At 44.2% G+C, this 17980-nt stretch overlaps 1 protein-coding gene across 1 annotated transcript in view; it reads left to right on the plus strand.

The window, feature by feature from the left end:
• Window positions 1-6415: 6415 nt before the first annotated feature.
• The window catches only part of LOC128444347 (beta-1,4-N-acetylgalactosaminyltransferase 3), a 28165-nt gene continuing 16600 nt past the window's right edge, over window positions 6416-17980 (plus strand). Inside the window, exons 1-3 of the mRNA XM_053426790.1 lie at window positions 6416-6694; window positions 16850-16905; window positions 17006-17077. Coding sequence (XP_053282765.1) covers window positions 6562-6694; window positions 16850-16905; window positions 17006-17077 — 261 coding nt within the window. The 5' untranslated portion in view covers window positions 6416-6561. The remainder of the gene's footprint in view (window positions 6695-16849; window positions 16906-17005; window positions 17078-17980) is intronic.

Genomic DNA, 17980 nt, shown 5'->3' on the forward strand with positions numbered 1-17980 from the left:
TTGTTCATTTTTATTTTATCCCTGTTTTTGGAATTTATCAATGATGACTTTGGTTTGAGTGACTTTATTGTGTAAGACATACACGGCGAGCATACAGATTCATGGCAATATAAAGTTGGTCTGCTTGCTGCTAGTCAGAAAACAAAAGCATCCAAAATATGTACATTCAAGTTTTCGACACAAAAATGAGAAGCTTGTCACAAACTGCTGATCACACGAACAGATGAGAGTACCACCAATTCTCTGACACAGTGATTCAAAACATCATTGTACATGCAAAGAGAGCAGTTGGTGTCTTTAGTCTTATGTTACAAAAATACTAAAATCTGATTTTAGAGAACACGGTTTATTTTCAGGCGGCACCTACACAAGGAGATGCTTTCTTTTCCAGCATTGGACATGAGTGTCGGAGGCGAACAGATCAGTAGCAGGACTATTATTTAGGACTTGGGAATGCCAAAGCATCAGGTCTTGGTAAAGGATGTAAAATTTGACACAGAGTGAGAAAGTGCAACAGTTACAGATGTAATTCAGTCCAAATGACTTTATGACTTTATTCTATGAAATGCCATTGCTCGACTCCAAAGGGCCACAGTATGTGTCTAAGGCTGCATGTCTGCTTCATTTATAACCGTCTCCCACATGTAAGTGCATATACATAATGCCATTAGCTTTTCAGCAACACAAACTGTTTTTAATTTGTTAAACAGTGAGTAAAATTCATTATAATGGCTGTTGTAAAAGAAAGATTTTCACCGTACAAAAATATGTGCACATTATGCCTATAACCGTGGCTTGTTAAAAACCAGACATAGAAATAAGGTTGTGGCTTTAATTTTTTTAAACTTTCTAAAGAAATTTGGACTGACAATTATGGAAGCCCATTTCTGCCACATTGATGAAGAAAACAAAAAGTTGTATCTCATAGTTATGACTTAGCATCCCATTATTATGAGAAAGTATCTCATTATTATGAGATACTGATTGCAGGGTCTGTCGTGCGAGTCTGTCTGTGTGTGTGTGTGTGTGTGTGTGTGTGTGTGTGTGTGTGTGTGTGTTTGTGTTCTCGTGTGTTGGTATTGGTGTGTGGGTGTGTGTGTATGCTTGTCTCTGTTCCTCTTCACTAAAACTGATAATCACATGTATTTTTTAGTTATTATTCGATGATGATCGATGATGACTCACTTTATCCCGGACAGTCCTGACTGACGTTACGTCTCGTGTTGTGTGGAGCGGAGGACTACGTACACACGGTGTTTAATGTGTTTCATGAACTCAAACAATCATAAAGTAAACGTCAGTCCTGTACGTGTCCTAATAACTTGTGATCAGTGCTGGGGTTTATTGTTAAAGTGTAAAGTGAGCGCAGGACAGATGGGAAGTGATGCGGAAGCAGACTCTGACATACAGGACAACCAGACTTTTAATGAGTGTCTGGTCTGATCCTGGAGCAGCGCTGGTTATAATTATACAGCGGCAGCTCTGATTTTTCTAACTACACGTCGGCATGGCGGAGAGCCCATGGAAAGCCCTTGGCTGTGATTGGTCCGCTAACGCCAGCATTTCGGGACCTCAAACTTCCTGTTCCATTCCCTAAATCACAATAAACCAAAATCACAACTACGACTCTATGATTAATGTGACAAGTGTGTTAAGCCAGCGGCGTTGTCCGGCTGACGGTGGCTGGTTAAAGCACTTACGGTTATAACGAACTTTCATAACGGGGCTAGCGGGCTAGCTACCATGCTAACTGCGGTGGGAACAGCGCAAAAACCCGCTGACTTTAATCCCACGGCTCTCATGACACTGTTTCTCAAACACCGTCAGGTTAGAAGCAAACACTTGGTAGTAGTTAGTATCGGGTGTCGGTGCTGACTGTGTGTGGAAGCTGGGGGGGAAGCTAGCTGCCTCCGTGTAGCTTCAAGCTGTTGCAGCTGTTGAATTAGCAACGCAGTTTGGAAACAAGACCGGTGAACCGCTGCGTTAAGACACGATAACAAAAGCATTATGACTCGCTGGGTGTCACTTTATTTCAGCAAAAACTGTCGCGTCATCAACATCCTTTTTCTGTTAGTTGCCATCGTTCACTGTGTGTGAGGAGCCGGGAGGACGTAAATAAACCAGCGTGGACTTCTTCTATATACCTCATGAGGTAGGCTTCTCTAAGCTCGACTTCCGTTGCGCCATCTACTGTTCTGGCGGTGAATGGTTTTCACAACAAAAAGGCTCGTAGAACTATAAATCAAAAAGGGTCCGTCCGCTCCGTCCGTCCGTCAGTCCGCAACGGACTCGGAGAAGCATACAGAGGCCTTTAACTACACGTCAGCATGGCGGAGAGCCTACGGATAGCCATTGGCTGTGATTGGTCCGCTATCTACAGCATTTCGGAACGACATCATTTCCGGACCTCAAACTTCCTGTTTAATTTCCTATATCACAATAAAACCAAACACAACTACGATTCTACGATTAATGTGACAAGTGTGGTACGCCAGCAGAGTTGTCCGGCTGACGGTGGCTGGTTAGAGCCCTGACGGCATGTGTGTACGGTCAGATACGGTTATAACGAACTTTCATAACGGCACTAGCGTCCTAACCACTATGCTAACTGCGGCGGTAACTGTGCAAAAACATGCTGTCACGACTTTAATTCCACGGCTATCATAACACTGTTTCTCAAATACCGTCAGGTTAAAGCAAACACTTGGTAGTAGTTAGTATCCGGAGTCCCTGCTGACTGTGTGTGGAAGCTAGCTGCCTCCGTGTAGCTTCAAGCTGTTGAATTAGCAACGCAGTTCGGAAACAAGACCGGGGAACCGCTGCGCTAAGAAACGATAACATAAGCATTATGACCCACTGGATGTTACTTTATTTATTTAGTTACCATCGTACACTATATGTGTGAAAAGCTGGGAGCAGGTAAATAATGAACGTGGACTTCTTCTGAGAACTCATGAGGTAGGCTTCTCTAAGCTCGTCTTCCGTTGCGCCACCTACTGGTCTGGCGCCCAATTGTTTTCAGCGCCGGAGAACAATAAATCAAAAAGTGTCCGTCCGATCCGTCCGTCCGTCTGTCCGTAACGGACTCGGAGAAGCATATATTGGCCTATACTGTTTACCGAAGAAAAATACAGTGTTTGAACGATACCAGTTTTGGTCGCATCCTTTAGCCGAGGACATAACAATTGAAAAGCATGTAACTGAACTGAAGAAGAAAAGTAAAGACTGTAAATTTGGCACCTCGAAGAATGACATGATCAGAGACAAGATTGTGTTCAGCTTGAGCGATCAGCGCTTAAAGGAGAGACTTTTGAGAGAGCCTAATCTCACGTTGGAGAGAGCAATAGACACTTGTCGCGCTGCAGAGACCGCGAAGGCTCAGATACAGGCTATGGGTGCATCCAGAAACGAGACAGCGGTGCACGTGCTACACAAACGTAAAGCATGGGACAAGCGAACACTGAATAGAATGAAACCTTCAGCAACTTACATGCAAAGCAAAGGACCGAGCACAATATGCCGAAATTGTGGAAAGTCACACCAACCACGCCAATGTCCTGCATATGGAGCAACATGCAACAAATGCGGTAAGCAGAACCATTATGCAAGAATGTGCAGGACAGGTCAGACACAGACATGGAAAACAGTGCACGAAATAGACACAGAATTAGACAGACTGTGTATTGGCACAGTGAGACTTGACCAATTACAATCCAGAAGAGACAAGTCCTGGTTTTCAAGTATAAAAGTTGACAACATGGCTGTCCAGTTTAAACTGGATAAAGGAGCAGAGGCAAATGTCCTGCCACTTAAGGTATTCAACTCCATGACGAGGAAGATCAGACTGGAGAAGAGTGGAAAGTTTTCTTTGAAGCCCACGACAAGAGTACTGATAGCGTATGGAGGGACGAGGATGGAGCCTGAAGGGACGCTCACGCTCACATGTTCGACGTCTAAGGCCCAGGTAGATCTCACATTTTATGTGTCAAGGCACTCCACCGTACCCATCCTAGGCAGGGAGGCCTGTGAAGAGCTCAGCCTGATCAAAAGAGTGGACATCGACACATTGGCAGTGAAACATCCAGCGAAAAAGGTAGAACTCAATACAGAGAATTACACTAACCTGTCAGGCCCCACCACGTGGGACAGAGTGTAATGACACCACATCAGAGGCAAACATGAGCCGGAAGAGAAGCCAGCGGGTCAGCCAGAAGGTCACGCGATCGTGCTCCCTGACCCCTCGTGACCCTCTGATTATTGTCAGTGGAGCAACGAGGATACAGAGGAACCCGGTCTCCAGGAGCAGGTTGTCCCTGTTGAAAGAGCAGAGGGAAACAAATGTGTGTGGGGTGGTATTTAAAACTGTCTTGGGCTCCTTCTTCCAACTACTATTCATAGAAGCAATGTGTATATACACATACGTGCTATAAACATCAATAAATATTTAGTTTTTTATCCCAATGTCCATAACACTTACCACTGGAAGTAGAGGAACACCTGGCTCACCTGAAACAAACAATGAACAATTTGATGAGGAAGAGCATGACAACTGGAAACATTGTGGAGGAGAGAAAAACCGAGTACTGCTGATATAACTTCACCTGGTACATGGACAGGTACAAGGCCCAGAGGCAGAAGAAAACCATGCTGTCTCGCAGGGCCTCCACCAGCATGGCGGCGAGGCTCAGCGCCGCCCCGATGAGACACAGCAGCTCCATGGCAGTGTGCGTGTCCAGGCCGAGCCGAGGTCCGAGCCACAGCAGAGTGGGAGAGGACAGCAGCTGCTCGTTCAGGGTCTTGCCGCTGTACGGCAGCTGCCAACGAGCCGGCAACAGCCCGTCGTTACCATACAGACCTGGAAATAAACATGTAAACCACGTTAAAAAGCGCCATGTGGTAAAAATGTGTTGTGTCACTTAAGATGCAGGAAATCTACTGAACAGGTTAATGCTGTTAAGTGTTCAAATATCTTGAGATGTTCGTTGAATCATTTTTTCAGTCCGCAGGGAAGCTTGTAGCTAAAAAAGACATTTCAAATCAAAATGATTCATTCAACAAATCATGTACGAATCAATGGAAAAAGGTCTGCAGCTCCAAACTATTGTCATTTTAGATAAATCTGCTCATTAGTGTTTATTATTTGTTAATAGTTTCTTCTACAAGTCTGTGAGAAAATGATAAAAAGCCTCCATCACAGCTTAGCAGAGCCAAACGCCACATCCTCAAACGGCTGTTTACAACAATAAAAGATCATTACGAGCAGAAACGTGTCATTCCAGAAGCTGTAATCGGAGAATATTAGTTAAGTAGTTGTCAATTATTTCCCTAATCGATGAATGGACTGAACTTTTCAGCCCTGTGTGGGAAGGCAAATCATTTATGTGTTCAAATATTCATTGTTTTCACTGTATTTTATAGAATGTATACAATGACAACCACATAATGACATTCATCTCCAGATCCATTTAACGGCAGCTGCAAACAGAAAATACATGTGTGGCATGAAATGAAATAAACTGAATTAAAGAAAACTATAGGAATTAATATTATATATGAACCAAAGTCTGCTTTAAAGATTAAGGAAACGAGGGGGGAAATACTAAATAACCAAATGACTAAGAATAATCCAAGTGAGCCAAACATAAGGTTTTTTTTATGCTGTTGGAACACACTGTTCTTCATCAGTGTACGTGTACAGTGTGTTTACAGCAGGCGGAGTCTGTCGGGCTCGTTGAGCTCGTTGAGCTCGTTGAGCCCGACAGACTCGTTGAGCAGGAACAAGTTCAAATTCCAGGAGGAAGGAAGTAGGACAGTGGTCGCAGCTAACAAGCTAGCACACACACACACCGTGGGTTCTAGTGGGAGTTAAAGGCCGGCGCAGGCTTCTGTGTTTTCACGGGCCCGCAAGCGCAAGAGCCCTTCCGGCCCCCTTACGTGCTCGACAAAACACCTTACTCCGCCTAGTGTTCTGGCGGTGAATTGCTTAGAATCACGCGCAATCCTTGGGGAAGCATAAATTAAAACGAGTCCTACGTGGGTGAAAAGCCGTCCATATTCGTTCTTCTAAATCTTCCCAGGTGTCTGCCGGTATTATGGGGCATGAAACCAGGAATGCAACTCTGTAAAGGATGTTGTTAGCAGACCAATCACATCCCTTGCGGGCTGCGTGAGGCTTGCGGAGCTTTGCCGTATAGTTTGAAAAATTGGGTGACGCACGTAAGCACGTAAAAAGGGATATGTAAGCACTTAAGGGACCCGGACATTTTTGTACCACTTGATGTGTGACGTAATTTTGATGACAAAATACAGGACTATAATTATACGGGGAGTTATTCTCACAGTCGGCTGCACCTAGATACCAAAAACATTTGCTCTCTCTCTCTCTCTCTCTCTCTCTCTCTCTCTCTCTCTCTCTCTCTTTCTTTCTCTCTCTCTCTCTCTCTCTCTCTCTCTCTCTCTATATATCTCTCTCTCTCTGACGCACAATCAAATTGACAACGGACACATATCTGGAAACCCAGGCTGTGTAAAAAGGTTTAGTCTCAGCTCAGAGTCCAGAAGATGACGATAGATTCCCCCCTGACGAGGCTGCGGCGCAGAAACATTTGTCTAATGTTCGGCACGATCTTGCTGCTCGGAACTTTGGCAGTCTACCTTGAGATGATCGGTACTGAGGCATGGAACCATAACTCAAGTAAGTTTATGTTCATGATTTGTACCTATCTATGTGTAGTGGTCAAAAGTTTAGAGTGACAGTTGAATGCCAATCGGGTTCACCACATATATCCAGAATAAACTGATGATTCCAGAAATAGACAATTTATTCAAGTCGGACAAATTATTTAAAAAGACTGAATGAACAGCACAGGATCATGTGCCTGTACTTGATATAAATAACAGATTAAAAAGAGAGAAGTTATCGGAATCAGAAAGTATTTATTGCCAAGTAGGTTTACACCTACAAGGAATTTGCTCTGGTTATTGGTGCATACAATGAACATAGAAACATAAAAACATAAAAACACGATAAATACAACACACATAATAAAATAAAATATATATAATAGATAAAAGATATAAAAAGTGAAGTAAAAAGTGAAATGCAAGATGCAAAACAGTGAACAGTGTCAGATTGCAATATGCAATGTAATGCAGTATAATATAATATAATATAATGTTTTAATTTAACACATCCTTGAGGTGTGGGTGTGGAATAAAGGGCATTGCGATCAGCAGCGGAGCAGCTGCCATACCAGGCAGTAGTGCAGCCTGAGATGATTCTCTCAATGGTGCACCTGTAAAAGTTTGTAAGTGTTTTTGCAGCCATGCCAAGCTTCTTGAGTCTCCTCAGGAAGTATGGGCGCTTTTGTACAGTTTTGACCACAGACTCCGCTTGTTTGGACCAGGTAAGGTCATCTGTGATGAACACACAGAGGAACTTGAACTCGGAGACTCTCTCAACTACAGCTCCATCCATGTGTATCGAACCGTGACCCCCCCTCTGCAGCTTCCTGAAGTCCACGATCATCTCCTTGGTCTTGCAGACGTTGAGAAACAGGTTGTTCTCTTGGCACCATGTTTCCAAGCCCCTGACCTCATCTCTATAGGCGGTCTCATCGCTGTTAGAGATGAGACCCAGGATGGTAGTGTCATCTGCAAATTTCAGGATGATGTGCGTGTACAGGGAGTACAGGAGGGGGCTGAGTACGCAGCCCTGAGAAGGAGGTGTGATTACCCATTCTCACCACCTGGAGTCTGCTCGTCAGGAAGTCCAGGATCCAGTTACACAGGGGGGTTTTAAGACCCAGGCTCCTGAACTTGGGGACAAGCTTGGCAGGCACAATCGTGTTGAACGCTGAGCTGTAGTCCACGAACAGCATCCTCACGTATGTGTTGGCCTTTTCCAGGGGGGAGAGGATGGTGTCTGAGTTCAGGGCGATGGCATCATCCGTGGATCTATTTGGGCAGTAAGCAAATTGGAAGGGGTCAAGGGTGTTCAGAAGGGTCGAGTAGATATGGGTTTTGACCAGCCGCTCGAAGCACTTCCTGATGGGGGAGGTCAGTGCTACAGGACGGTAGTCGTTTAAACAGGTGATGGATGATTTCTTAGGTATGGGGATGATGGTGGCCTGCTTGAAGCAGGTGGGGACTGTTGAGAGATGTAGGGAGAGGTTGAATATGGAGGTGAAGACCTCCGCTAGCTGGTCGGCCCACCCCCTGAGGACGCGGTCTGGAACTCCATCGGGCCCAGATGACTTTCAAGACTTCACTCTTTGAAGCTCTCGCCTCACGTCAGCCACAGTCAGGGACAGAGTGCAGTCGTCTTGGTCCTCGGACAGTCTTGCGGATGGAAGGCTGCTGGTTGCCTCAAACCGTGCGTAGAAGGTGTTGAGGTCATCAGGTAGGGAGGAGGCATGCTGATCATCACTGCTATTTCTCCCTTTATAGCCAGTGATGTGTTGCAGGCCACCCCACAAGCGTCGGGGGTAAGAGCTGAGGTAGTTGGATTCCAGTTGTCCCTGAAGTCTCTTTTCCCAATTCTGATGGCCCTCCGCAGGTCACATCTGGACTATTTTACATTACATTACATTAGGACTTCCTCATAGCCTCCGGGTCACCAGAGTTATAGGCAGAGGACAGTGCGCTGAGCTTAGCACGGACATTACCATTTACCCAGGGCTTTTGGTTTGGGAAAGTCCTAACACTGACCCTAGGGACGACATCATCGATGCATTTAGAGACATATGAAGAGACAGTGTCTGTGTATTCGTTAATGTCCCCATCAGCTGCAACACAGAACATCTGCCAATCTGTTGTTTCAAAGCAGTCCTGGAGAGTGCCAAAGAATTCAGCCCTCCAGCGTTGAACTGCCCGAAAAACCGGTTTTTCCTGCTTTAGGCGTTGTCTGTAGGTTGGGATGAGCATAATGGAAGTGTGATCCGAATTCCCAAAAGCAGGGCGGGGGAGGGGTTTGTAGCTGTTCCTTATTTGCGAGTAACAATGGTCAAGAGTCTGGTCACACCAAGCGATATTTTACAACGAAATTATACAAGGAAATAACTCACCAATATTCAGGCCATTTAACCAGGATTGCACAGTACCCGTCAACCATATTGCACATCGCCCATAGAACATAGAACAAAATAAGATAAAACAAAGCAACCAGAAATTTAACCAATTAATCAAAAAAAAGAAACTAAATCTAAACAAGGCCAAATAATCTAAATGAAACAAACATGTCGTTTTCGGTCGCACAATTCTTAAACAAGTTTATCAAAATGTTTGAAAACATTTACAAACATAAAAGTAGCTCATATTAAATGTACTTAAAGGGGACATATTATGCCCATTTTACCACAGTTGATATGGTTCCTTGGGGTCTTAATGAAATGACATTTTTTGGTCAAAATACCACAAGGATAATTTAAAACAGCACCTTTTTACCCTGTCTAAAACAGCCCTCCTCAGATTGACCTGTTTTGAGGGCCACGCCCCCCTCTCACCCCGCCCCCTTTCACCCCTCTCACCCCTCACCCTTCTCACCCCTCACCCCCCTCATGGAGGTGTAGGACATAACGTTTTTACCTCCATTAATTAGCCTGTGTGTTTGAATGTGTTACAGAATGCACTCAACATCTATAGGGCAGATTATGGGCCTTTATGTCTAAGAGGAATAGAGCAGTAAGTTGTTTTTTTTTATGCATGAGATATCAGTCTCCTGCAATACAAATATGACTGAGGAATAAAATACAATAAATTACTCTTCCCTCTGTATTACTTTGCTAACTGCTCATCTTACACGTGTCAATTGTTGACATGTTACATATCAAACACTAAAAGCACACAACTATTTCTATACACTTTTATTGTCAGAAAGATTGCTAGAAAGAATGCCACAGAGCTTTTTAAACATAATTATTAAATGTACTGGCTGGTACATAGGTAATAAATACAAAAAATACCAAGTATAATAAAAACATTGATTGCAAAAATACACTTTGTGCCATCAGTAGCCATACTGTAAACAAAGGAAGACTTTATATTTGTGTGTCACTTTTTATTCTCTAAATACAATGTAAACTTTGCTTAGCCGTTACAGGTATTTGGCGTACAGAAACTTTGTTAGCTGGTGTTGGGCTATCTGGGCCTGAGAATCAGGGTGGTCCTGCCCTCCTGCGTGGTGCTCCAGATACGCAGAGTGTTCCCTGATGCTCAGGGAAGTTATACAGGGTTCAGACCTGCCCTTGATTGAAGCTCGACACATAGCTGGCTATAACTTCCTGCTTGTCAGGTTTCTAGGTTTCATCAGGCTGTGTGGCCTAGTCAGTAGAGTCGCCGTCCTTCAACAAGAAGGTCCCGGGTTCGATACCCACTACTGGAGAGGCGGTGGTCTAGTGGCAGAAGCTTGGACTATGGGCAGAGAAGGTCTCTGGTTCGACTCCACGGAGAGACAACAAAAGACCTGGATTGATCTGTCCAAAAATCTAAGAGTCTCCCTACCCTGTCTAGTGCCCCTGAGAAAGGCACCTTACTCCCCCAACATCTGCTCCCCGAGCGCCGTTCATGCTCGCTCACTGCTCTGTGTCCTGCACCAGATGGGGCATGTGTTTGGGACTAATAAATGCATCTTAATCTTAAATCTCATACTTGGCAGAGAGATCTTCAGCACCTCATTCACATTCACATATGGGGCCGGGTCCTGAAAAACCTTGTGAAAGGTTTCAAAAACCTTGTTATCCAAGTAATCTGTAATACAAATCAGAAAAAAAAGTTGCACTTTACTCACAGGAGAGGAATGTCCCAATCCTTCTCTCCCCCGCCGACACACAGGACACACCTCAAATAGCCAGGAGGCAGTTTTCATAGACAATATATGTGGGTGTCTTATGAACAGGGTTGGAAGATTCCATTCTATTAGAAAGACAAAGATTTCACCAAAAAGCTGCAACAGCTTTTTTGGTAATCCATCAGATTATTGAAATGTTTAGATTAAATATTGAGTCACTCACGTCACATCTGCTGACTCAGTCAAGACTGTGACCGAGTCTTCAGGATTATAGGTAGCATCCTGTGGCTCTCCGAAGTCCATACTTGAACAACTTGGGTTGTCCTCTCCCTCCTCCAAGCGAGGTCCCGACATCAGTGCAGGGCACAGTTTTCTGTGTGCCTATGATAAAACAGACATTCAGTATCCGTGGAGTCACAACAAATGAGATGCTGTTACAACTTTAACACGGAGACACAATCAATGACATGACGAAGTAACTGAGGGTAAACAAACCTGTACTTTTGTAGTGAGGTCGCAGTGTTTTCATAGAAAGCTGCGTGCCATATGTGCGCATCTTTGGTGGGTCCGTCTGGCATGCTACGTGATGTAGCCTAGCACTGTGAACAGATGTGCTGGCCTTAACACCAAAAGCAGCAATGTTATTCATGTTTGTACTACTGTCATGCATACAAAGATACAAGGACACATTTCCCCCAACTAGGGCTGGTAATGAATAATCGTTCTAGTCCCGCACATTATAACAACAACATCCTCCGGTATCTTGCGCGAGCACGACTTCCTACAGCAGATGAGTGTAACGGGTGCTAAATCCCCGTGGCAGCAGCTGTAGCTACTGGAGCTACCGAAGCGCTAACGGAGAGCTACCGGACCTAACGGAGTGCTACCGGAGCACTAGCGGAGCTACCGGAGCGCTAACGAAGCTAACGGAGCGCTAACGGAGCGCTAAGGGAGCGCTAACGGAGCGCTATCGGACCTACTGGAGCGCTACCGGAGCGCTACCGGAGCTGCTGTAGCTACCGGAGCATCCGGAGCTGTACCCACCCCCTCACACACACGCCACAACATGCTAACGTCACTAGCCTCCACACAAAATGTCTAAAAGAAGCAAATACCAGAATTATTAAAAAAAATACTTACATTTCCCACGTCTTCAGTATTGCGACGAAAGATGGCACCGACCCCTCTTTCAATAACAACCAACAAGGCGTTATATTGGTCCAGGTTGATAAAACAGTCCGATACAAAGTGGTTAGCGCACACTAACAGATATTTGCCAACTGTTGCAGGAACGTTGCCATCATATATGAATTAAATCGATCTCAATCTTGTGTCTTCTGAAGCTGGAGTCACATGAAGACATTTGTGCTGATTTGTGCAGCCGACCGCTGAGCATCTCGGTTGTCGAATTCGATTCATGCTGCTAGTTAGCTTATCCAAGTGTTTCCAAGGCTTGCAAGAATGAAATGGCGGCCGGACACCAATAGACTGTCTAAAAGTTGGTGGGTCCATCTATGGGTGGGTCGAGTGGTGGTGGGGGAGTGCATAGATCTATGGGGGAGTGTACTACATGGGCATGTTGCGACTATGACGTCTTTTTCGGTCGTAATCCCATTAGAGGCACTCTAGCATATAGTTTCTGAACTAGAGGAACCACAACAAATCGCGGGAGTTGTTTGGAGGAGTTTTTGGGACGGTAGATATGCCTGATACCCAAATTAATGTGTAGAAGCACTACAAAAGTGGAATTTTCATAATATGTCCCCTTTAAGTATCAGAAGTATCTGGTGTTAAAATGTACTTGAGTATCAAAAATAAAAGTACAAGTACCATAAAAAAATTTCAAAGTTAAAAAAGAAAGTTATGTTGAGTATGAAAACACTTGTTATTATATTTCACTTCATAATTGCAACAGCATGTGTTGTATTCATTGTTGCAAAACTTGTTCTGTAAATAGTTTGTTTGCTATTGTGATCAAAATCATTGATCTGAAGCTCAATGCTGATGCTGTCCTGTAATAGTTTTCTAATCAGCAATAAATATAACAATTTCTGATCAACCCATATCAATTGCATGCTTAAAATAACATACTGGTTAAAGCCCCGCCCGTTTCAAGACAACCCGGCCTACTTCCGGGTTAAATCCAGCCCACCTCCGGGTTAAATCACACCCACTTCCGGGTTAGGCCCCGCCCACCCCGAGTACGGATACGGATACAGATAATTCATATGGTTAACAGATACAGATACAGATACAGATAATGCTGTACTCGCTCATCCCTAATAACCACTGAAAAAATCTGTAAATATCACTAAACATGGACCTTTCATCAGTAGCAGGAGTGATACACAATGCCGCTTATGATCAGCAAAGGGAAACAAGTTATAGTCACACAAATTGAGATAGTTTCTCTTTTGTTAACAACCTACACAGTGCTAGTACAGAAAAGAAAAAAATCCCTGGACACAGTCTCGTTTTGCTGCCAAATTTCAGACCGAATAATAGAGACTGAACTGAACCGAGCTACTGATTAAGTCCCTGCCCTTTGTACACACGTCGCTACTACCCATTGGATGGTTTAGTGAGGTCCTCGGATCGGCCCCGCAAGATTCGGTCACGGCCCTGGCGGAGTGCCGAGAAGACTATCAAACTGTACTATCTCGAGGAAGTAAAACTCATAACAAAGTTTCTGAAGGCAGCCCAACCACAGTTTCTCGCGCATCTCCCGAGGGAGGGGGCAGCGAGTGAGCGAGAGAGAGGTGCGCCGTGTGTGTGTGTTAGAGAGAGAGAGAGAGAGAGAGAGAGAGAGAGAGAGAGAGAGAGAGAGAGAGAGAGAGAGAGAGAGAGAGAGAGAGAGAGAGAGAGAGAGAGAGAGAGATATGGCAAGCCGATTGAGCATTTATTCCATATCCTTGATATCAAGTTTCAGTTCCCTCCACTAGTTCGTACTTTTCTTGCTTTGGCTCTCTTCGAAGGCGGTTGCATTTTCTCTCCCTCTCCTCCCCCTAACCTTCCCTGCTTGGCTCCTTTCGTCTTGTCTTGTCTTGTCCTATACTTGAGAGACTCTCTCCGCACCGCTCTACGAACTTAAAATTATGGATTTGATCAGTTGGTCTCTCAACGCAATTGAGAGACCAACTGATAAACTGAGAAACTCGGGTTCGGGGGAACCTGTCTGTCCTGCCGGGACGTTCGCAGCTGGTTACTCGATGAACGCGTGGGACAAGTGGCGTGTCATGTGCCTAGCGGCCCTTTCCGTGGAGGACGTTGAAGACATCTACCTATTCGGAACCATGATTACAGGCTTTCTGCTGATTGGATTAGGCGCTGCCCTGGTTTATCGAAAAATAAATGAAACGGTGACAGCTGTCAAAAGCCCCCTAAGGCTGCCCCTCATGATTGATGCGCTTGGCAGAGCGGTTGGCACTCAAACTGCGGCTTTTAACCGCCAGATGGATAACAACATGGAGAAGCTCACGGCTCTGCAAAGGAATTTGGATCGATTCGGAGACCTGGTGGAAAAATTGGTGAAAGTGGAGAAAGAGTAGACGCGCAAATTGGAACGCGGCTACTTGCAATCCCAATCTTATCTGCTTTCGGCCCCCCCCAAACAGCACGGGCCTGGCCAAGGCCGTTGCTGGAACAACAACTCCCCTGAAGAGCGCTGCAGTGAGACTCTTTTGCATCCCCCCCCCCCCCTCCCCACAGACACCTGTGGATTGTTGTCCCTGTCTAGGACCCTATCAAGGCTGTCTCCATGGCAACGACAATCTTGCGAACTGAGAATCTGTCTGATTGTGGCCTAGGGGAAGGCGACAACCCAGGCCTACTTATACACGAACTTTACATACATACACACGTACATATTACACACAGATATGCACCCCCCACACCCCCCATCCGACGCCTTCGCCTGCTGCGTACCCCCAGTTTGACAGGCAGGTCTGTGACCAGCGCCTCGAGGCTGCAGGACCGGATGGCTGCTTGTCTGTGCTGGCTTACCTCCATCCTCCAACTGGCTGGGCTCAGAACACCCGGTCACTGGCTTACCTCCATCCCCCCTTCCCCCTCCCCGTTGCAAGTCATGTTTAAAATGTATGTGCTTATGTGCTGAGGTGTTTTTTTTCTCCTGTTCCCACACTGTACTCCTCTAGGAGCATAGTCTGGGGGGTTGTTTTCTCTCCTCCCTCCCCTCATGTTTTGCTGTAATCTTTCAACCTTCTTTCCATTTCGTTGCCTCTGTACCTGTACTGTATGTAATGACAATAAAATTGAATCCAATCCAATTTGGTCGCACTAGTTCAGCATCTTACTGAACTAGTTGAACAAACGTGCCACTAGTTGCTGAAAAAGAGTGACTAGTAAGATTTTTGTTCAACTAGTTCAGTAAGATGCTGAACTAGTGCTGACAAAGACCAAAATTGTGGAGAGAACTGCGAATTTGATATCTGGATATGGAATAAATGCTCAATCGGCTTGCCATAGTGAGACGGTATCAGCGTCGCCATACATGCAGATACATGCATGTACGGCGACGTTGATACCGTCTCTCTCTCTCTCACATACACACACACACACACACACACACACATACATGTTAATGTGTATTTAAAGACATTTAAATTTGTGGGGGGGGGGGGATTTTGGAATAAAAAAAAAAAAATTGTCTAATCAACCAAAGCTTTGATCACATTTCTTAATTTTCCTAATTTGATTATCGAATTATCAAAAAATGCTGTTTAAATGGCAGTACCTTATACATACGGTTTTCTTAATCATGTTAAAATTGGAATATCGGTGTCCAGTGTCTGATAATCTTTTACCACATTGTGTAGTAAGAATTTTTCTTTAGCTGCTTCAGGAGAGTACCTTTGCCATACCTGGATTAGTGTCCAAAAACCGAACAGATAGGCCAAAATGTTGCAATTATACTAACCCCCCCCCCAATTTCATTTTGAAAATTGTAAATTTCAAAGAACTAAATTATCTTGATAAATGAATCATCAGTGTTGTGGGAGATATTGTAAAGAAGAGGCATCAGGAGAAGGGTACAGATGAGGACCGATGGGAACAATAGTACTCCACTCTGTATTTTCTCAACCTCCACAATAGAGGTACTTGGGCTGGCAAAATTACTGAGTATTATGGCTCAAGGGCATGCCTGTTGGGAGATCTCCACCCTGGTGATAATGACAGACTCTGCGATCACAAGCGCTGTAAACTGACCCCCGTTGCCCATGCGCTAAAAAAAAAAAAAATCTTCTAAAATATATCAAACCTTATAATTTGAGACAGAAGATGTTTGGTAGAGCAGATAGTGGCAGAGATTCTTTGCTAACATGGGAATGTCACTCAATGGCGTTTTCAAAAATGACCTCCAAAAAATGTGCGGAAAAGTGGGTTGTCTAGATCAGATGTGTTCACAACAACAAGAAATTGTCTGGAAGGTTTAGGCGAGGGGTGGTGCCTAGAGCAAGCAGGAGGCAGGATATCACGTATAAATCCGGCTGCTAAGTGTTTTTGTGTACAGCACATTGAGCCAGGCATTAGCCCTTTCGCGCAAAGGATTCGAGTCTCATCTTTTTTCCAAGATGTCATAACCCTTGAAAACTTCAAAGTGTATCGATCCTCTCTTCAGAAGATATCTGTCTCCTTTTTATTTTTGTTTAACATGATCAACGTGCCCACTCGCTCGGTATAAATTTTGCAAATTTTGCGTATATATATATATATATATATGCAAAAAAAAATATATATATATAAATATATATATATATATATATTTATTATTATTTATTATTACACAAATAAAGCCTCAATTACATTTCCTTGTCATAAGGGTTTAAAAACAACATCTTAGGGGTCATTGCGAATTTAAAATATTATATATATATATATCAGCCGTTAAAGTTTTTACTCTCTAATATCAGTATGGTTAATCTCTCTCAGACCAATAGAATTTAGGATCAATATAGAGTGACAGCATTGCCCATCTGTGTACAATCGTTGCATATTTGCCTGTCCCAGCTGTATTGCTCTGATTGTTTTCACTCACTTCCTCAGGCCTGAAAGCTTACAGTGTCAGCAACATCTGGAGGAAATCCATTTCTGACAACTGGGTAAGGATAAAGAAGCAGTAATAGAAAATATGGTGATGTAAGAGTGTGTGTTTGTGCAGAGGAGCTAAGGAAAAGTGAAATAAATGTGTGGGTTTTGCAGGACCAACCAAACAACTTGGAGGACTCAGATGCATGGACGACCAGCGATACTCCACAACCCTGGAAAAAAAAAGTGTGTATGTGTGTGTGTGCAGCCTTCATGTTCTTAAATACTCATCTCTTTTGAAGTCGAACTATCCTCCAGTGCACTTTCCTTTATGTTCATGGGTCCCATACATCCTGGTAAACCTTGACATTTATACATATCTGTTGCTCTATATCACAATGAAAAATGACCAGTGCTGTGCAAGTTCACACCTCTCATGAACTAGTTCAAAGTTCAGTTCATACAAGTAAACATGAATAGTTCACGTTCATAGTTCACCATTTAAATTCTTAACTAGTTCATAGTTCAGTTCATTTCATAGTTTTAAGGTGGAAAGTTAGAATGAAAGACTTAACTTGTAAAAGAAAACCTTTTCCATCACTACCACTTGCCTTTACTGTCGGAATCTTTATCACAGTGTGTAAAAATCCCTCTCTGCTTTCTCTTGCCATCTGAATATGAGACCGAGAGCTGTTGTGTTGCAGGTATGGCATGGCCCTTTAAGGAAAGTTTGTAGTGTGTGATGTAGTGCACCAGGGTATTGTGGGAAAAGACGCTAAAAGTGTGTGTATAACGAGAAGTGACGGGCCACCTAGAGGTGATGCGAGTGTTGCTCCTGCTGTATATCCGAGAAATAAAGTGGCCGCATTCCAAGTAAAGAAACATCTCCTCCTCCTACTTCACGGAGCGGTCCGGACAGCGAGCCAAGATAACCCGTGAGCCGAGCTCCAGACTACGGCTCGGAGCCGAGACACTGGCCAGCAGAAAACACTTGGAATACGTTGCTTGTTTGGTGTGCATGTGTGTGTGCGATGAATCATGGGTAACGTACTGCGAAGTCGAGTTACTTGGTTCAGGTTAGGCTACATCGCGGACATTTCACGGGCACTGAGCAACTACATGGTGCAAGCATTCGATTTAGACAGCATC

Source organism: Pleuronectes platessa, chromosome 7 (genome assembly GCF_947347685.1).
Source record: "Pleuronectes platessa chromosome 7, fPlePla1.1, whole genome shotgun sequence".
Taxonomy (NCBI): domain Eukaryota; kingdom Metazoa; phylum Chordata; class Actinopteri; order Pleuronectiformes; family Pleuronectidae; genus Pleuronectes; species Pleuronectes platessa.